The sequence below is a fragment of the Pteropus medius genome, unplaced genomic scaffold (assembly GCF_902729225.1).
Source record: "Pteropus medius unplaced genomic scaffold, Ma_sr-lr_union100, whole genome shotgun sequence".
Classification (NCBI taxonomy): Eukaryota; Metazoa; Chordata; class Mammalia; order Chiroptera; family Pteropodidae; genus Pteropus; species Pteropus medius.
Window position 1 is genome coordinate 27,228,236 of NW_024344378.1, and position 21,587 is coordinate 27,249,822.

The 21,587-nt window shown below is 38.8% G+C and overlaps 1 protein-coding gene across 2 annotated transcripts in view; it reads left to right on the plus strand.

Annotated features, from left to right (window-relative positions):
* The first annotated feature begins 1,125 nt into the window (after positions 1-1,125).
* Positions 1,126-21,587, plus strand: part of HTR7 (5-hydroxytryptamine receptor 7) — a 61,462-nt gene continuing 41,000 nt past the window's right edge. Inside the window, exon 1 of one of the 2 annotated variants that reach the window (XM_039871756.1) lies at positions 1,126-2,016. In XM_039871756.1, coding sequence (XP_039727690.1) covers positions 1,139-2,016 — 878 coding nt within the window. In that variant the 5' untranslated portion in view covers positions 1,126-1,138. The remainder of the gene's footprint in view (positions 2,017-21,587) is intronic. The other variant, XM_039871755.1, reaches the window with a different exon arrangement.

A 21,587-nucleotide genomic window follows, 5' to 3' on the forward strand; every position in this document is an offset into this window, starting at 1 on the left:
ACTTCTCAGCTGATAGCAATAGCAACTTGTTTCCTTATCTGAAAAATAGGGCTAATACCACCTCGAAGAATGAGAGTATTAGTACTCAGATCAATACATTTTGAGGTTTCTGCCCTTTTCTTTTTATTTATAATCTGCTAGGGCCTAACTAGAAAAGAAAACAGATTCGATTATTTTTAGTTTTAAACTAAAGACATCCCTGCTGGCTTCCAATAAAACCTTTAAAAATGAAGTGAAGTAAGTTTCACAAATAATAAAACAGCCACTCTGACGAGTTTGAATAACAAGGAGATTCTAGGCAGTAGGCATTAAATCAACATACACCTCCAGGATTCTTCTGCAGAACATTGTAACTGGTCATTTCTTCGCTTGTGTGCAAGATTTCCATAATACCATGGGAAAATTATCCCTCGTTTCAATATGTTAGGCTTTGAAGTCTGAATATAAAAGCAGCCAGGGTCTATTTCCAGAAAGAGAGGCCTGTTTCTAGACGCCTGGAGGGTTAGTCAGAATGAGTTTAAGATCCCTGGAGACCCCCTTTCCTTCAGTCCCGTTTCTCCTTGATGCCAGAACCTGAAGGCATCCCTCCCTCTCCCAGTTTTAATTTCTTCTGAGTTCTCCTCCCCACCATCCCATTCGGGTGCTTTTCCATCTTCGCTTTCTCCCATAAGTGGTCAGATAGGAAACGGAAGTATCTATTTGTTTCTTGCTGTAGCGCTCGAAAAGGCTTTTTTAATTAAGGAAAATAACTCCTCTCCAGGTTCCTCATTTTGCAATGAGTCCGAACGTTCGCCAGCTCCCCAGCCCTCCCCCACCGAATTGGTCGTTTACTACTGTGAGGAGGTTTGGGTCTGTCGGAGGGGGGTCTGAGCCTCCCGCTGCAAAGAAAGACCTGCGAGCGAGCCGGCTTGGGATCCTGGGAGGCGCGTGGAGCGCCGCCCCCCGCCCTGTGGGGAGGCGGCGGCCCCCGCCCAACGCGGGGACCCCGTCCCGGGAGCCCGAGGGGCGCGGGGGCCGGCGGTGGCGGCGGGGACGCGGCGCGGCTGCCGCAGGGGAGCGGCGGCGGCGGTGGCGGCGGCGGGCGCGAGGGGCGGGGCGCCCTCCGCAACTTCAGCCGCTGCCGCCCCGGCGCTCTCGGATGAGCCGCACGGCGGCTGCGGGGTGTGCGCTGCCGGGCGGCCAGCCGAGCCCCGTCCGTCAGCACGCGACCCCGCGCGTCCCGCCGTCCGTCGGGTGTCTGAGGCAACTCCTGCAGGGATTCCCCGCCCCGCTGCGCTCCCGCGTAGTCCGCAGCGGCTGGGGGCGCGGGACGCGCGGGGCCGCGAGGCCTTGCCGGGCGCCCCCCAGCGGCCGGCGCGGGCCCCATGGCTGGGCCGGGCGGAGCGGAACCGGCGAGGTGAAGCCCCTGGGCCGGCAGCCGGAACGCGTGGCGGGGGCGCCGGCTCCATGGGCAGCAGCGCACAGCGGCGCGATGATGGACGTTAACAGCAGCGACCGCCCGGACCTCTACGGGCACCTGCGCTCTTTCCTCCTGCCAGAGGTGGGGCGCGGGCTGCCGGACCTGAGCCCCGACGGCGCCGGCCTGGTCGCGGGCTCCTGGGCTCCGCACCTGCTGCGCGGGGTCCCCGAGGTAACCGCCAGCCCTGTGCCCTCCTGGGACGCGTCCCCGGACAATGCCTCGGGCTGCGGGGAGCAGATCAACTACGGCAGAGTCGAGAAAGTTGTGATCGGCTCCATCCTGACGCTCATCACGCTGCTGACGATCGCCGGCAACTGCCTGGTGGTGATCTCGGTGTGCTTCGTCAAGAAGCTCCGCCAGCCCTCCAACTACCTGATCGTGTCCCTGGCGCTGGCCGACCTCTCGGTGGCTGTGGCGGTCATGCCCTTCGTCAGCGTCACTGACCTTATCGGGGGCAAGTGGATCTTTGGCCACTTTTTCTGCAACGTCTTCATCGCCATGGACGTTATGTGCTGCACGGCCTCGATCATGACCCTGTGTGTGATCAGCATCGACAGGTAAGGGCCAGGCCGTCCCGTCCTGGGGTCCGGCTGGGGATGTGCTTGCTGGTAGCTCAACGCCGTGCGCTCGCCTTTCCTGGGAGGATAAGCCAGACTTAACGGCGGGATGAAGGGCTGCGCTTAAAACATCAGCCCCCACAAATCAACCGTACACCAACCAATTTCAGTTACCCCAAAGCTTATATGCACCTTTAAAAGAAGAGCCCGAAATGATTTGGTTTTCTGTAGTGAGCGTTTTAAGACTAAAGTTAAGAGTATTTCAAGCATTAGCAGTTCCACCAGGGGGTCCCTTGTCTTGGTTTTCAAGAGGAAGGAATTTGATCCTCTCAGAGCTTGACAAACCCTTGCTGTGAGCCTGAAAGAGTCAGTTCTTACTTTAAGAAATCAGTGAGAGAAAAGCCACCTTGCTTCCCTGATTCTTAAGAACTACTCCTGAGGCCAATGAAAAGAGCAAGGATGGTCGCAGAATTGGGGGTCTACATGTCTTAATATTGCACCACTATGATTGCTGATTCTGAGACCTATTCTTTTGGAAGTCTGGTTTTAGTGTTTTGGCAACGCGGTTTGCATCCTGCAGGCTTTCCTGTCTGAATGGTTGGTTCTAGCTTTTCATCATATCCCTTGGGAATCTTATTTTGAGCCCTCATCCCCTACTCCCACCCCTGCCCCCCACACACATACACTGGAGTAATTGAAACAGAGGCTGACCGTCTGTCAGGGGTACTGGGGAAAAAATTCCTGCCTTCCATATCAGATTGGACTAGGAGGTCTCCAGGGTTTCTTCAGATTCTAGGATTACAGGATTCTGCAGTGGAGCTGATCCTTGGTCCTGGAAATGTGCAATTGACAACTTGGAGTATGGTCCCAGTGTCTTTTGGCCACAGAACAACTCTGCTTCTCTTGAAATTGAAATATTAAACCTTAATATTCATACTCAGAATTCGGCTGGTATTTTAAAACCAGAACAAGACTAACATCCTGTTGTGTCTAATGATACAGAGAAATGATTTCTTATTTTCTTTGTGGACCTACAGAACCTTTAAATGTGTAGATCTTTCAGCATAGGAGAAATAATCGATGCCTCCACACTTAAAATGACAGTGTCTCAGAGGTGGTCTAGCATGCAACTGAGATTTTCTTCCTTTTCCTTCCTGTAAACACTGCTATTTGTGGTTTGTTGATATTTAACATGTTCTGTTTTGCTGCTTTATGAGGGTTTATAATTACTAAATAAAGGGAATGATCAGAAAGGGGATATTTTCAAGGACAAAATACATGGTAACTGTGTTTAGTTAAAGATCTAGATTATTTTTAAAGACCTGATCCTGCCATTTTATATATTATGTGAGGAGCTTCTGACAGTGAGCAAGGAATTATTTTTAATAGTAGAACATGAACTGCATATGAGAATATTAGCTCTAAATTTGACAGCTGAAGTTCTGAATTACTGTAGTTACGAATGACAAAAACATATGCATTTACAGTCTGGCTGTGGCAACAAGGAACTAGGAGAGCACACTCAATATACATAATAAGTATAAACATGAATTATAAGCGCAAAAATCCCACTGCTCAGCCAACCAAAAACGGTGCTTCTTGCATGGAGTCCTTTTAAATGGAACTTAGTGTAGTAAAACAAATAACAATTTATGCTGCAAATAATGCATTTATATCTTTTCATTTTGTAATTAATAAATGATAAATAAACAACAGTGTGATAACTCATGGTGACTTAAGACATCCAGTGCTTCTGTTCTTCTGGGCACATTCAGATTTGGCTGGGACCACCCTGAGATTCTCATACATGAGCTAAAGGCTTTCTTCACTCAGTGTGCATGTGTGACTTACCAGCAGTAGGAATGTTGTGAATACAGAGAAGAGGGTAATTCTTCTTGACAAGAGCTTCTAATTTCTTCATCGACTATATCCTCGTGATGTCACAGATTGTGGGAATATAGGGTTATAGATTTTTATCTCTTCATTTCCTGTAAAAATTGTCCCATTGATGAATTCTGCTTAAAAATTATTTTAGAAGATGAACATGTCATTTTGTTAGATAAACGGAATTGATAGCATTGGAAGACACATATTGCTTTTCTTCCAAGAACACACAGAACTGAAAATGGGTCAGAAGAAAATGCATTTGACATTTAAGGTGAATTATTTCTGAAAAGACTGTTTACTTCATTTCCGTTGTAGAATATGACCAACAACATAAAAATATGCTAAGAAAATATGAAAAAAATAGAATCTTCATTTATTCATTCTCTCTTGAGGACCTAACCAATATAGATTATGCTGTGCTTCGTGCAGCATAATCAAAGATGAATAATATTTCTGCTTTTGAGCTCTTACTATATTGTGAGAGTTTGGATTTCTTTTGGGCATTTAACCTTTGGTTAATGGAAACTTTGATTTTTCTTAACTACTCTCCACCATACAAGATGCTTTTCTGGCCTTTTCCAGGGCAATTTTGTGACATTTTTCTTAACAGGCTTCAACACTCCCATATCCACTCTTTTCAGATAATGACTCATGATCATTGAACAATTAGCAGCCATTGCATGGGAACTCCCTTATCTTTCCACCACCAAACAATCTTTCTTGCATCTGGACCCTTTTAATTTCCTTCTGGTTAAAAAGCAAGAAGACATTGTGCCCCAGCAAAGACCAAATGACCTGTACTTCACATCTTATCTCCTCTACCTTCTTGAGAACTTTGTTTCTTCCTTGATCCCTCATTTCTTGTCTTCATTGTTTCCTCTCATCTGAGTCAAGCTTGCTCTCCTATTTTAAGAACTCCTTTGGCCTCACTTCTGCCTCCAGTTACTGCTCCACTTCACACTTAAGCTGCTCAAAGAACTGTGTCTACAACTTCTACATACTTACTCCTCAAATAGATGAGTTTGACACTCACCAGATCCACTGCAGTATTTTAACTGGCCTTTCTGGTTTCTCTTCTGTCCAATCTTTTTTATTGCCTATAAAGAAGCTAGAAGGATCTATTTTTTAAGAATTTGTTTTTAAGTGAGATAACATTCACTTGTAATGAAATGTACAGATATTAAATGTACAGTTTGGTATATTTTGACAAATATACACACACACACACACACACCCACCCACCCATATAACCAAAACTCCAATCAAGATATAGAATATTTTGCCATTCCAGAAATTTCCTTTGTGCCCCTTTTAGGATGATCTTTTAAAAATAGAAATCAAATTACCTTCTATATACAGTTTAAAAACATGCAAAAACAGCTTTATGTATTATTTAGCTGAGCTTATATAAAGAGTAAAAGTGTAAAATAGTGCAAAGGAATGGTGAACACCAAAATCTGGAGCGAGGTTATTTTTGGTGCGATAGGTGGAGATTTAATCATGGAGTAGCACACAATGAATTGTATCGGTAATGTACTGTTTCTTACTCTTGGTGGTTTGATATAGTCTTGTTATTCTTTGTATAACTTTCTGTATATCTGAAACATTTTATAACTTTGCTTTGGAAATACATATAGAAAAGTGTACTATACTATACTTCAGTGTTCACAAGTAAACAAATTGATATAATTTGCAACTAGATGGAGAAATTGAACATTGCTAACCTCCCAGAAGTCCCTTCCTGTCCCTTCCCAGTTTCTGATACTCCCAAAGACAACCATCGTCTTGACTATTAGCATCATAAATTAGTTCTGCGTGGTCAGAACCTCATATAAATAGAATAGTATATTATGTACTCTTAAATCTCAATATAATGTTTGTGTGATTCATTCATAGTTTTTACCCTGTAGATATTTTATTCAATCTTTTTTTTTGTTGAGTAGTATTCCATTTAATTTGTTTATCATTTCACCTGTAGATAAACATTTGAATTGTTTCCAGTTTCAATATATTACGAATAGTGATTCTATCAACATTTATTTGTACAGGTTATTTGGGTGGACATATTTTCATTTCTTTTGGGTAAATAAAATACTGGATAATAAGGTACCTACTGCATTTTGATTTTATTTGTCCTCTCATGCTATTTGTGTTATCACTGTCATGCATTTTAATCGACGTATTTTAAAAACCTATTAGATATTATTTTTATTTTGTTATTTTAAACAATCAGCACTCATTCTTATTTACCCACATGTTTACCTTTTCCATTGCTCTTTATTTTTTCCTACCTTACCATGCTCTCATCTGGGATCATTTTCTTGTACGCACTTAGACTTTCATTAGCATTTTGTAAAAGTGAGTACTGGTGACAAATCTCAATTTTTACTTGTCTGAAAATGTCTTAATTTTACCATCATTATTGAATGATATTTTCTGAGTATGGAATTTTATATTTGAGGAGTTTTCAGCACTTTAAAAATGTTATTCCACTGTCTTCAGGCTTCTGTCACTTCTGTTGAAAAATTAGCCATTAACCAACATCATTATTGCTCCTTTGAAGATAATATGTCTTTTTTCCTCTGGTTGCTTTGAGGATTTTCTCTTTGTCTTTAGTTTTTATCAGTTTTCCTGTGAGGTCCCTAGGTCTGGCATTATTGATTATTTTTCGTAATTTTTTTTTTGCTGTCAGTCCTCGATTTCTTAGTAATTTTTGATTTGTGTATTGATATCTCTCATCAGTTTACTATTATCTCTTTAAATACTTTTACTGTCCTATTCTTTCTCTCTTCTTCTGTCTTCAAACTTATATAATTTAGACCTTTTTATTCTTTCACACGTCTCTTACCCTTTTTTCTTTATTTTTTATTTTGAGTCTTTCTCTGTGCTTCAATTTTGAAGAAATTTTGACCTGCCTTCCAGTTTGTTAACCATCTCTTCTGATGTGTCTGTTGCTCAGCCTTATCTACTGAGTTCTTAATTTCACAATCCTAGAAATTTCATTTGTTTTTTTTTTTTAATTTTTTTGCATTTGATCCTTTTTATTGATTCTAATTCTTCTAATTTTCTGGCGACATTCTCTGCTTTTTTACCTAATTTCTCCATCTTATTATTATATTTTTGGATATATTAATCATAGTTAAACTCTTTTTCTATTAACTCCAGTATCTGAATCACTTGTGGGGTTTTTTTGTGTGTAATCTGTTCTTTGCCTTTACCCCTCTAGGTTTTGAGTCTGTATCTTGGCATGTGTAGTGAATTTTGATTGTATACCCAACATTTTGTATGAAAAATTATAGATATTATAGATAATACTATTTTCTTCCAGAGAAAAATAGCTGCTAGGCAGGCATTTTGGGGAACTGATTATTGTAATCCAATTAGGGACTGAGCTGATTGTATGTTATGTTTTAATTTTGATAAAGCTCTGTCTGCCACTGGCTGTTTCCTCTTTCTAGGGTGTAGCCTTCTTGGGTGTTCTTGATGACTTTTCCCTCTGGTTAGTTCAGAACTCTTCATTATTTTATCAGCTGTGATACTGTCAAAACTCCCACTGAAAGCTTTTTGGGAGCTTTCTCCTGCACAACTTCAGAATTCAGCAATTCAGGGGAATACCAGACAACTGTTGGGCTTAGTTTTCTGCTCTTTTCTTCTAAATGGGATTTTGGCCACTCAGCTCTCTAATTTTTATCTTTTATTCTCAAGAGACTACCAAAATTTCTTCTGGTATTTTTGCCTCTTAATAGCAACTTTGCTGAGGCACTTTGCCTGGATCCTCAGCCCCTTAATTCCTCACCTAGTTTTGGAAAATGTCCCAAGGAAGAGTGGCTGTAGAATTTTGAGTCACTTACTCTTTGGTTCTCTCTTCTCCAGAATTTTGTCTCTTAAACTCCTGGTTGTCTCAACAACTCTGTGATGCCTTTAAGCAGGTGTGTGTGAATTTGTACTTATGCTTTATTCAGCTTTTCTAGTTGTTTTCGTCAGACGCATTGGCCTGAAGCATCAAGCAAGAAGTGTATGTCTGCCCCAAATATTTTAAATATGTACAAATATAGAAATATAATCATGTAAATTTCCTGCTTAAAACCCTTCATTAGCTTTTCATTTCACTTGGAATAAAATTCAAACTCTTTAGCACATCTTCAAGTTCCCTGATTTTTTCCTGTCTTACTCACAAATAACATTTTGTACCATATTCCATCTTGCTTTCCATAGTGTAGTCATATTGACCTTTTTTTAAATCTCTCCATCATGCCAAATTCTTTCCTACATCAGGCCCATTCCACACAAACCTACCAACTAATATATTTGCAAAACTATGATTTCATGTCTGAGGTTCTAATGTATGTTTTTTGATCACAAGTTGGAAAGCTTAAAAGTATTTAACCCTCTAGAATGGCAACAATTAAAATGTCTTAAAAATACCAACTATTGACAAGGATGTAGAGCAAAGGGAATTTTTTATATATTATTAGTGGAATTGTGAATTGGTGAACCACTTTGAAAATAGTTTGCATTATTGTGTAATGTTGAAGATACATATAACCTATGATTCTGTTATTTTACCATGAGGTATGTATCAGAGAGACTCTCTTCACCAAAAGTCTAAAACAAGAATATTTATAATATCTAGAAACTTGAAACCCCTGAACTTGAAATAATACATATGTGTATCAATAGAATGGATAAATATATGATGGTACATTCACACAATAGAACACTATTCAGTAGTGGTTATCAAACCTGAGCATGCATCAGAACTATCCAGAGAGATCATAAAAACACAGATTATTGTATGTCTCCCCAAGAGTTTCTGATTTAGCAAGTCTGTGGTAGAGCCCAATAATTTGCATTTCAAACAAATCCCTGAATAATTCTGATGCTCCTGGTTTGGGGACTTTACTTTGAGAACTGTTGCTATAAAGCAATGAAAATTGAAAACAATAGCTCAAATGAATCTCACAAAGTAATTCGAACCATTTTTTATTATAAAAAGTTGAAACATTTAAAAGTCAAGAATATAGTGTAAGAGCCTAGTATTCATAACCTAGCTTCAACAGTGATTAATTTATGGACAATCTACTCAATGTATAATTTGCAACTCCTTCATCTTCATACTATTTTAAATCAAATTTCAAATGTCATGTCATTTACCCATAAATATTTTCAGGTCACAAACATAATGCTGAACAGAAACAAAGAGTACAAAAGAACAACACATAACGCGATTCTATTCATATAAAAATTTGAAACAGATAAACAGTGTTGTTTAGAAACATAATAGAGACAATATTATTAAAGAAAAGGAAGGAAATGCATATCAAGAGAATGAGGATAGTGGTTACTTTCAGGAGTGAAGGAGAGGATTGTGATCAGAGAGGCATGCTTTTGAGGTGATACAATATTTTACCTCTTGACTGTAGTGGTAGTTGCATGAGTGTTCACTTTTTAAATTACTGTTGAGATATCCATACATATTTTAGGTACTTTCCTGCATATGTATTTTATTTTATAATAAAAGGGACTAAAGTATTTATTCGATAATATCTTGTGAGTTGTATTTGGATTTACATCAGATGTGTGATTAATCTAAGCAGAGGCAGTTACTGTTTTAATGCTATCAGCAACTATTAGATTTAGCTTCATGTGTGAGGACAGGGGTCATCTTTGGGTTCTTCATGGTTACAGGAACTCATCTGGCTTATTTGCAAGAGCCATAATCTTTAGTTCTGACTGATGTCTGGCTGAAGCCTTGCTTCCTCGCCAGGTACTATGACTCATTTGCTTCGGTGATCTGGGTTCTGCTTTTGGCTTTCATTCTGCTGTGATCAGCAGTGCGGGGTGCATTCTGGCTTCTCTGGATTGCCTTTCTCTTTGAAGGAAGTCATCCTTATTCATCTCTAAAATTAATTTTAAGCTCGTAGATACTCTTTAAGAGTTGATAGAATCCTCTTCTAGCTTTGTGATAGAAAGGTGAGAGGGAGTAGAAAAAACAAGTCTTCTGCTCTGTCCTTTCATGAGGTAACACTTCGCACAAACTACTTTTATTTCTTCTTATGTTCATTATCAGGAAGTAACACCTGAGGGCAGCTAAGAGATGTTTAGTGCTTTATTGTTCACTGAGCCGTTCCCAGACACAGAAATCTCCTTTGATCCTCCCTACAGCATAATGATGAGGTGGGCATTATTATCCCTGTTTGATGTAGGAAGAGCTAGAATGGGGAAGTGACTTGTCCAAGGACACGGTTTATATCAATGGAAACTGTATTCAAGGCCTATTCAAGTGGCATGTATTTATGTATCCATATTTAAGGAAAATAGTAAAACTTTAGACATGGACCACAATGTAGGAGATAAATCCTGACTTGAGTCTTAAAAGAAATGTTGAATTAGGTGATGAAAAAGCAGGAGAGTTTCCAGGCAAGGGGAACAGCAGGTGCCAAGAGCATGGAGTCAGCGAATCAGTCGGTGAGTGAAATTATAGACAGGGAGCAGGAAGGCATTCCAAGTGAGGGAATAGCAAAGGAAAAGCCCAAGTCCATAAGACTTTTTACTCCTTGTGGCAACTGCTGCTGCTTACCTATCCTAACCCCCATCCTCCTTTTTGTCTTTAGTTATAGGAATTCTTGTTTTTACCTGGGAGCATGGCAGCCCAGAACAAGGACTACATTTTCTTGTCTCCCCTGTAGCTAGGTCTGGCCTTGTTAGATTTTGACCCAGATGTTGATGGTAGAAGTATTGTGTTTTGGCGTCTTGGAAATTTCCTTCAAGACAGTTGGTGTGTGACCTCTTCCTCTTCTTTTTTTGGCTGTTCCTTCATCTTGTTAGACTGGAATGTGAGTACAGTGGCTAGAGCTCTGGTTATCATCTTGGTCAAGATGGACAGCCAGGGCTACACTTGAGAAGGAGGGTCAGTGCGCTGGATATACTCAATCAGTTATAACAGTTTGAGTTCAGCTGCCTGTGATAGACTATCTGTTCATCAGTTAGTAAGAAGTCAGGATTCCAGCAACTCTGTGGTATCTACGTTCTCCGGCTTCATACGCTTCAATGGGCTAATAAATCCCCCCAACCCCCGCCCTGCTCTTGAGATAAGATCCTACATTTTTGATTGACTTAAGAGATTGTATACTCTTACTGTACCTATTTTACTAGATGGAGGGTTGGCAAACTTTTTTCTGTGAAAGGGCTAGATAGTAAATATTTTAGGTTTCTGTGGCATATGGTATCTGTTGCAACTACTTAACTCTACCATTGCAGCATGAAAGCAGCCTAGACAATATGTAAATATACGGACATCACTGTGCTCTAATAATACTGACATATGAATACTGACATTTGAATTTCACGTAATTTTTACATGCCATTAAATATCATTCTTCCGTTTGATTTTTTTCTAGCTATCTGAAAATGTAAAAACTATTCTTAGCTGGGGGCAGTACAAAAACATGCAGGGACCAGATTTGATCTGCTGGAGTTGGCTGACTTCTGCCCACGATCCAGTCCCCTCCACTCCACTCCACTCCACTCCACTCCACTCCACTCCACCCACTCCACTCCACCCACTCCCCATTCATCTATTTACCAGTGATCTATCTCCATTCCCCTGCAAACAGCTCCTCCCCACCCCACCACAAAAATTTTTTTTTTCTGGTAACTGGTCTTCTTTCGGTTCCTTGACATTTTGATGTTCAGAGCCTTCACAAGTCTTTTTATTGCCTAAGTCTCCTACCCCCAGCACACTTTTCTACCTCCTTGGCTGGTTAATTTTTATTACTCTTCAGACAGGCCCTTGATTAGATATCACTGTCTGATGGAAGTATTCCTAGAATCTCCAGACTATCTTAAACAGTTTTATAACTCCCTCCATTCACCTCCAGTGTTGATCCAGGGAATCCCAGATGCTAGTCCATCTGTTAGCTTTTGGGTTAGAGTTAAGGTGAGGTCATTATAGAATATCAAGATCTACTCCTTAACAGATTTAAGATAGGATCTGAGCATTGGGCCCTAACATAGCTGTGTGTGTGTGTGTGTGTGTGTGTGTGTGTGTGTGGTATGTATGTGTATGTGTGTGTGTGTGAGAGAGAGAGCGAGAGAGAGAGAGAGAGAGAGAGAAAGAGAGGGAGAGAGAAAAGAGAGAGTGGAGGAGAGAGATTGCATATATGAACAAGCTAGAGGAGATAGTGGAGGTGAGATTTATTTAATAAGCAAATTCTTGTTTTTTCTACTAGATATATAAGTACTGTGGGGATACAAAGGTGAATAAAGATACGGCCTCATCTTCATGAGGTTATCTTCTTGATCATAAATTAAGATTATTTTAATACATCAGAAAATTTGGCTCTTTAAAAAGTTAGGTTATACATATTGCTTTGCAGTCAATCCCTGTGTGATACAGTATTTCTTGAAGGAGTTTATGAGTCATTTAGCTTCTGGCTGTAAATGTTTGTGGTGTTTGAGTGCTTCCATCAATTAAAACCCAGATACTCTGTGGTCTGTTTTTGAACAACCTTGCTTGAAGAATTCTTGTTAAGGACTGCTGCAAAATGATGGCTTCTAGTCAGACCTAAGTGCTCACTCTTCTGATGTTCTGTGTTGAAGTACAGTATGTCAACCTCTGGGAGCTGAGCAGCTGTGGGTCTTTGGGGGAATGTCTCTAGCGCATCTCTTTAGGGAGCTATATTTTTGCCCACATAGCTGGTTTGCATTCTTATTTTCACCATGGCCTCTGTTCTGATTCAGTTAGTAAGCATCATATATTTCTGGGCATTTCAATATTTTCCACTCTTTTAAAGAGATGCACCTGGACAACTTTCTTCCTTCCCAGTGTTTTTTTTTTTTTTTAAATCTAGAACATCAGGCAGAACCGTCTACCCAGAGGGGTCTATCAATATTTATGGTTATGGTTATGGGGAGACTTAAATGGCATGCTCCAATCCATCTATAATCAATCTGGTTCAGCTGCCTGAGTATTTTAGAATTTTATTTTAGGGAAATGTGTATTTTCTGCATGTTTGGTTTGAAAAAGTCTCTTATAATCTCAATAAACATCTTTGAAAGTTCTTCCATTTTGATAAATAGATTGCCTTGTAGTTTCATACCTGACCGTTTTCTGGATACTACAGACCCCTACCGCTCGGCTTCCTTTCCGGGTCACAAAGGTGATTGTCCTTTACTAGCAACTCTTAAGATATCAAAATAATCTATTCTTCTTTTGGGAGTCATAGGAGATTCATCTATTCACTTCTTCAACATTTATTGATTATTTAATCTTCACTGGTTACTCTTTCATTTCCTTAACAAGGCAAATGAAGTCTTTGCTCTCTTGAATTTTCTAGTAAGAAGAAATAGGCAAGAAGCAGATAAATTAAAACACACACATACACACCACACACACACTAATATATTAGTAGTAAGTGCCACAAGGAGAATTAAAATGGAGTGATGTACTAGAGTGAGTGATCATGGAAGGCCTTTCTGAGGAGGTGCCGTATACATTGAAATGTAAATGAAATGATGGAGCTGGCTCTGTGAAGATTAGTAGAAAGGACATTTCAGGGAAAGGCAGCAGCTGATGTAAATGCCCTGGGCCAATGTGATTGGAGTAAAGGGATCTAAGGAAAGCCTGGAAGGAGATGAGAGTAGAGCAGTGGTCACAAATTGTATTGGGATTTGGGCCAGGTAAAGAGTTTGGGTTTTATTTGAAGTGCAGTAGAGCCATTGGAGAATTTGAAGTTTGGGATGACATGATCTGATTTATCGTTTTAATAGTTCAGCGTGATTACTTTGTGGAGAATTAAATGGAAAGGGGTGAGAGTGAAAGCTGGGAGACCAAATAGAAGGCTTCTGCAATAATCCAAATAAGATATAATTGGGAGTAGTGAAGATGGAGAAAAGTGGAGGGATTCAAGATAGGTCTTTGAGGTGCATTGGCAAGACTAACTGATGGACTGGATGTGAGGAGTGAAGGACAGAGAAAAATAAAGAATGACTCCTGTGCTTTTGGCTAAAGCAACTCAGTAGATGGTGATGCTGTTTACTGAATTGGGGAGCAGTAGAACTGATAGTAAAATCAAGAGTTCACATTTGAATGGTCCATTTGATGTCAATAGACATTTGGATGTAAGAGCCTAGAATTTCAGAGAGAAGTCAAGACTAGAGATACAATTTTAGGTGTCATCATAAATGATATTTAAGGGTGGAAGATAAGAGATAGGAAAAGGGGTCCGGGTACCAAGCCTTAGGGAGATAAAATATTTAGAAATCAAGAGAAAGGAGGAGCTAGACCAACAATTTAAAAAGGGATGATCAATGAAATATGAGGAACACCTGGGGAGTGTGCTATCATGGAAATTAAGGGAAATATATATTTTTAAATTTTATTAAATTTTTTGGGATGGCATTGGTTAATAAAAATGATATAGATTTCAAGTGTACAATTCTTTAATATCTCATCTGTATATTTCACTGTGTGTTCACCGCCTAAAGTCAAGTCTTCTTCTGTCACCATATATTTGACCCACATATGAGTGAAATATGGTTCTCAACTTTTTTCTCTAATTTCATTTAGCATGATATTCTCAAGATTCATCCATGTTGTTGCAAACAGCAGTATTTCATCTTTTCTTATGGCTAATATTCCATTGTATATATGTTGCACATCTTTTTTATCCAGTCAAAGGTGTCAGGAAACCTAGATTCCATCCAGCCTTGTATCTGTTGCATTGTACCCTAATGATAATTATTTATGTACACGTCTTAAATTCCATTAGAAAGGACAAGAACTTTGACTTCGTTTTGCACTTCTTAGCTCTAAAGTTCCTGGCACACAGTAGGTACTTAATCATATTAGCTGAGTGAATGGATTAATGAATATTAATTATTCATTAATGATGAGTTAATGAATATCCTACTAGAGTAGAAACACTTTAGGCTTAAGACCATGTCTGATTCACCTTCTCCAGGCTCATGTACACTAGTCAGGAAGCAAAAATATTCTTGAATGATTAAATGAGTCTGATAAACTGGGAAGGGTAGGGTCTCTCTTTGATATCCTTCCCTGGACTTGCCATTGGCTGAACCCAACCAGAAGCCAGAGAATACATCAGTTTCCCAGGGAAAAGAACGAAGTGGAGAAGGGTAGATAGTAGATAGACCTGGAGATGTGAACTAGTGCAAATCCCTTCCAGTTTTAATATTCTCTGATTCTGTTTGGCTGGTAATTTGAGGGGACACCTTGACCTCACTTGACCTCTAGCATGCCAAACCTGGAACTTCTGGGCCATTGGGAATGGGTATAAACCAACATACACACCAAGGTCAGCCCCTTTCCTATCAATGTACAAAATATTTCAAAGTGCTGATATTATGCCCCTAGGTGAAACTCCAATGTCTAGATATGTTACTTGATTTTCATCTTTAAAATAAGATACATGATTTACCAGGAATGAATTATTTTCTATTCCCTTATCTGTGAAACATGAGAATTTAGACACCAGCTCTGAAATAAGACACATGTAAGTTTGATTTCAGGTTGTAACCCTGGGTAACCTGATTAAACTCTCTAAAATGGGGATAATAGAACCTACTGCATGGGGCTGTTGGGAAGAGTCCATGAGATGGTCAGCCTGTTACACAGGATCTGACTGATACAGAGTACATTTAATCAGTCTTTCACTGGACATTTATTTATCAAAACTTTCTTGGGGGTCGTTAATGACTTTTATCTGAGTTACCTTCTTTTCCCTTCACTCTGACTCTGAAAGACTCCTTTACATGACTTACTAGGATTCCCCAAACACCAACCATCAATCAGGAGTTTTTACTGAAGCTACGCATTAAATGAATTTGTTTGAAGAGTTAGCACCAGAGACAAGATGAAATTAATAGCTTTCAGTGAAAAAATTGTTCATTTTGAAAGTAAGGACTTTACACTTTGAAAATCAAATCAAATTTAAATAAAATAAAAATCAATCATCACATAATGCCATTTGAAAAATACAATTTAGAAAAAGGAAACTTGGATTCTTCTCAAAAGGCTTTATTTTGGCTGCTGGTTTTTTTTTATGACTACATAATCCTTTTAAAAAAAATTAGGGGACTTTGCTATTATCTGTAGATACAGTTCCTATAGGGTCACCTTGCACTGACTGTGCCCCTTAAGTGGAAGTCACTGCTCTTCTCAAGGTGGCCCTTGCTACATACACGACTCCTTCCTGTACATTCCTTTCCCTCCTCCCTTTCTTTTCTATTCATGTAACTATTCCCCTTCCTTTTCTCATAAATAGCCTTTGCTTTCACCTCCTAATCAGAGCACTGTTTGAGTTTCTGCCTGAATCAGTGCTTCCAGAATAGCTATTCTTTTGGATCTCAAATAAACGTTGTTGCCTCTCACTTTCACCTTTCATTTTTTAGGTTAACAGCTGTAAGACATCATTTCACTCTCTTGGTGCCTCAATTTCTACATTGTGAGTTTGAGTTGATAATACGTTTCTCATAGGGTATTTTGGTGGTTAAAGAAAAAAGGCACTTACAAAAGGGTTTTTTTTTTTTTGTAAGTTATAGAGATTATTGCCTTTACTGTAGTATTAGGGTGTTACACCTATCTTTTTAACCAACAGACTTGGCAGGACTGTTCTGTGGGGCCTATGTGAACATTTTGATCATGTGTCATACTAGTTCAGATGCTTGGGATCTTCTTCCAGTATCTGTAGTTCTTATAATTCTAAAGAGATAACTCAAAAATGTTCTCAGGAACCACATTTCCTATAGCACATATCCCCATCTTGTGGACTGAGTTCTGGCAGCCTCCAGGTCCTCGCTCCAAGCAGTAATAATGGTCTGAGTATACATTCAACTCCTCTTCCCATCAAAACTTCTCCCCAACACCTCCTTCAATGTGTTGAGGTCCTTCCTCCCTCCTTTGCCTACCCCAGCCCCTCACACAACATAAACAATATCTACAAGTTGTCACTCTCTTAAGCTGCCCTGGAACAACTTAAACGATCTGTATTATTTAATTATGCAGAACAATATATTTCCCTTCAGCCTTATTTTTCTCATCTTATTAGCCTAGAGCCTTCCCTTCCAGACCTGTGTCATCCTGAGCAAAAGAATGACTTTTTCACCCTGAGATAAATTCTGTACTTTTCCAGAATGCAGAAGCAACTGGTATATTTCTCCCTTTTAAAAAAAATAACAGATTTTCCATCCTGATAAATGTAAATTTGGTTATGATTAATAAAATGCAAATTTATTAAGAGCATTTAAGCCATCATAGTAGCTTTTTGTCATTCTGTATTTTTTCCAATCAACTGATAGTAAAAGTACAGTTACTACTAAGTGTGGGTTTGAAAAATGTTTTGACATTTAGAAGGGGTCCTCCTGTTAGCTTGGGAGATGCTGCCTGAAATTCACCCGTCTTCAGAATTAGTGGGAAGCTAGCTGGTGCCAGTCTGAATGAGATCCTTGGCCCGGGGTCCAGGATCATGTTTCAGGTTTATGCATTGAGGAATAGGGCTGAACTAAAGCTAGCGTTTAGGGCAAAAGTGAGCTCGGGAACTCTCTTGAGAATAGTTGGGCATGGATAGAATCCCTGAAGTAGAAACCAGACATCAGCTTAAGCCTTCATGGGTCAATTTCGGGTTGTAACTCTGAATTATCTACAAATCAATGGATATATGGGAGAAGTTAAGGAGGAATGGGGTACGCTGTTCAAACACAAGGTCCCAAACCCAGAAAATTTTTATTGACTTTTGGTCCCCAGCCCATGGCATTTCTGCTTGCCATGATAGATAAAGAGGCAGAATTAGTGATAAGGGAATAGGAGAGATATTCTGGGAAGGGGTGCAGATGAATGCAATTGTTCATTCCCATATGGTTCCACAGCATGATGGTTGTAGAAAAATATTTCCACAATGGTTTTTATTTCATCTGTTTAATAGCTTCAATGAGATATAATTTACATACCATAAAATTTACCCACTGTAAATATACAGAGCAGTGATTTTGAATGAATTTATAGAGTTGTGTATCTGTCACTACTATCTAGTTCTGGAATATTTCCAATGCCCCCCAAAATTTCATGTCTTTTAGTCTATAGCTATTTCCATCCTCTAGTCCCAGGCAACCACTCATTTGCTTTTTGTTTCTGTAGATTTGCTTCTTTTGAAAATTTTATATAAATAGAATCATATAATGAATGTTCTTTTGTGTCTTGCTTCACTTGGCATAGTTTTGAGGTTCATCCATACTATGGTATGGATCAGTGGCTCCTTTATTTTTTATGTTTTACTTTTTGCTGAATAGTATTCTGTTGTATGGATATTCTACTTTTTTTTATTAGTTGAAGGACATTTGGAATGTTTCCACATTTTTGGCTATTATGAAAATTCTATTATAAACATTTATATACAAATAAATCTTTGTGTGGACATTGCTTTTATTTCTCTTGGGTAGATAACTATAAGTGTATGCTTAACTTTCTACGATGCTGATTGTTTTCCAAAGTGGTTGTACATTTCCAAAAGCAGGTCATAAATGTTATTTTTGGTAATAGTTTTAATCTTGGGCAAGTCTGCACATTTAAATTCTTTAAGGGAGATGTAAAACATTTTTCACGATCCATAGGGTCTTGATTGCCTTCAGCTCAAAATAAGTTATATGCCAAAGTTGTACATCTTGGGGAGGCCTGTTCTGAACCCCTTCAGCCCCACTTTTGAAATGTCCTGAGAAGTTTCACATTCCAGAAGTTGGACTGATAGATTGTTCTATATCTCATTAAACCAGTTTCAGTCTTGAGCATAGGTCAGTTCATTAAACAATCGTGTCTCATTTCAGGAGGTGGTGGTGCAGGTGGGCTCCCAAAGTTAGGCCTATGGTGCAAGTAGTCAGGTATTTTACGAAGGGGCGTCTCTGTGGAAACAATTCTATTTAGACTAATCATGAAAATTTTATGAGACATTAAAGCAGTTATTCATCACTTTAAGTTACTTTTTTCTTGATGACATGATCTTACTCAACCAATAAAGCCAGTTAGAATGAAAGTATTATATTTAATTCTGATAACTCTGAAGACATGTCTGTCTATTTAACCAAACCAAACTCAAACCAGCTTTAATATAAAATATTTTCCCAGTTCACATAATTATGAAAAGCATTTGGGTCAGTTTCTGTTATATTTTTGAGAATTTTTATACAAGCGTTTAAGCTAATTAAATAGAGTTCTTTTATAAATTCGCAATACCATAAAGAGGTAGAAAATACCACATAACACACAATGAATCTATAGAAAGGTGCAGACAGAGACCTCCTAGCCTTTCTTTTAAAATTACCATAAGACAGGAAGTAAGTTAAGTTTATATACTCAGATGGTTGAGGCTTTTCCTTGTCAATATTTGTGGAGAGGACACAGTCTTATGCAAGCTTTGGGTTAGATTTTGGTCAAGAGAGTTTCTATAGCCATCTGTATTTTTTAAAACCCTTTTTTTTCCCTTCAGTCTTAGGAATTGGTGATGGTAAAGGTAGGTAGGCTCTAAAGTCCTTCTAGAGCTGCATTTATAGTTTGTAAGATAAGGACAATTGCTTTCAGTTACCAAAGAATTGGGTTGTAACTTAAGTGATACCATAGGCTGATCTACCCATCCAACAACATTATTCTTAATTTGCTTCTTTCCCTCTGGGCACGTAGTTTTATTTTAGCTTAGGGAAGAAGGCTTAAAAATTTCCTATCAGGCTCTGAGTCTCAGCTTCCAATTTGGTCAAATTCCTGATCAGTTATTAAATCCTTTCTAATGTCTTGTTAGATTTCAGCTAAGACAAATAGTAAATATTTGTCAGTATTAAACAATACCATGGAATTAAGAGGGTGCAAGGGTTATTAACTTCCAGAGTCATTCCCTCTGTTGACAAAAAATAAAACAAACAAAAAACAAACCTAACAACTTGCATGTTCCAGGCAGCCAGAGGCCAAACCAAGCCCTTAGAGCATAGGCAATAGCTATCCCTGGGAGAAAAAGGATCAATAACTGGTTGATCTGGATTTGGGAAGGAAGGGACAATGTAAAATTTTATTTCCCTCACTGGGCTCAGGAGGTAATCCATTTATAAAAACTTGAAGCTCCTCTCTGGGTTTAACCCATTTCCTGTTTGCCCCGAGAATGCTCGCTGGCAGCACTTGTGGCTGCAGTGTTTACCCCAAGATAACTAATGTGTTACAGTCCTAACCTTACCCACAAAGTTTGCCACGAAATATCTCACTTTGTATTAGTATTTCTACATCACTCTGGTATATCGATAGTCTTCGGAAACAAATGATATCATACTATTTATAGCATTCTGATTTTAGTAGTGATATTTCCATTTACAAAATTCTCCATCGCTGAAAATGTTAAATCCTGGATGTTCTGCTTTGTGTTATTCCATGCTTTGCAACTTACCACACGAAACAAATTTATTAAATACTAATCATTATATACATTTCTGTTACATTAGAACTAGACTAGTTCTATTTAGAAATAACTCCCAAGAACAGTTTTTATGTTTTATTTTCACACTGAAAACCATTCAGATTTGCTTTAGCCTCAAGGAGCGTGTTTATGTAAAATTAAATTAACAATGGCAGCGAGCTGCACTTTTTTTTCTAAATGGGAAATGGGTTAAGAAATTCTCTAATTATGGCCCTTAGATTGGTCTTAGACCAAGGAATGTAAGATATCTAGGAGGATCACCTCTAAGGGGTAATGTCAGTCTTATAGTCAGTCCCTTGTTTCAGGTACCTTTTATCTCTCTAATTTTTCATTAGCCTTTTGCAACAAATCATTCACTGAAGCTATTTTAGAAATTTTGAAGCCTAATGGGGGCTAATGGATGCAAATTAAAAATAGGTATCTTATTTTGTTTATTTGATTGGGAAGTCATTGCTTTTAAGTGTCCTTTTAAATGATCCAGTTAATGAAATGTTCCTCATAATTGCCATTGTAATTTTAGGTTATAATTTCATTAAGGGCTGGAAGTAGTTCGGTAGGACCCTAGCCGTAAATGGAGTTTAGCCCACATTTCTGTTTGGCCATATTTTGAAGCTTCTAAACCAATAGCTACCAATCCGAGTTCTTAGGACATAAAATTTTTAGGTTGTCTTTTAGTAAAAATTTGCCACTTTCCCCCTTTTTCTTCCTAAGTGTGGGACAGTTGTACTTCCAATTTCCTGATTTTTTTGACAACATCTACGAATGTCTGAAGACAAATAGGAAGGGATCTGAGTGGACTTAGATTTTTGTTCTAATTTCTTTCCTTCTATTTTATTAAGGGACTCTTAATGACTAGCCATTATAACAATATGAGCGCTCTCTAGAAACATTTTTTCTTTCTTTTCAATTTAGAAGTTTTTCCAATTCAAAGGATCCATTGTCTGGCTTTGGTGAGTAGGATCTTAATAGTGACTCAAACCAATAAGCCTTTTTATGGCTTAACTGTGGATGCAAGAGGCATCCCCAAAGGAAGGTGCAAAAAGATTCAACTCTCACAAGATAAAAACTCCCTTGAAAGTTTGACAGTCAAACTTAAAGACAAAGAGATATCAGTCACAAGCTTCAGGTAAAACCTTGTGCTTCTAACCTACTGGCAACTGCCAATCCAGTCATAAGCTCCAGGTGAATTCTTGTGCTTCTGTCCTGGATATAGTTGCC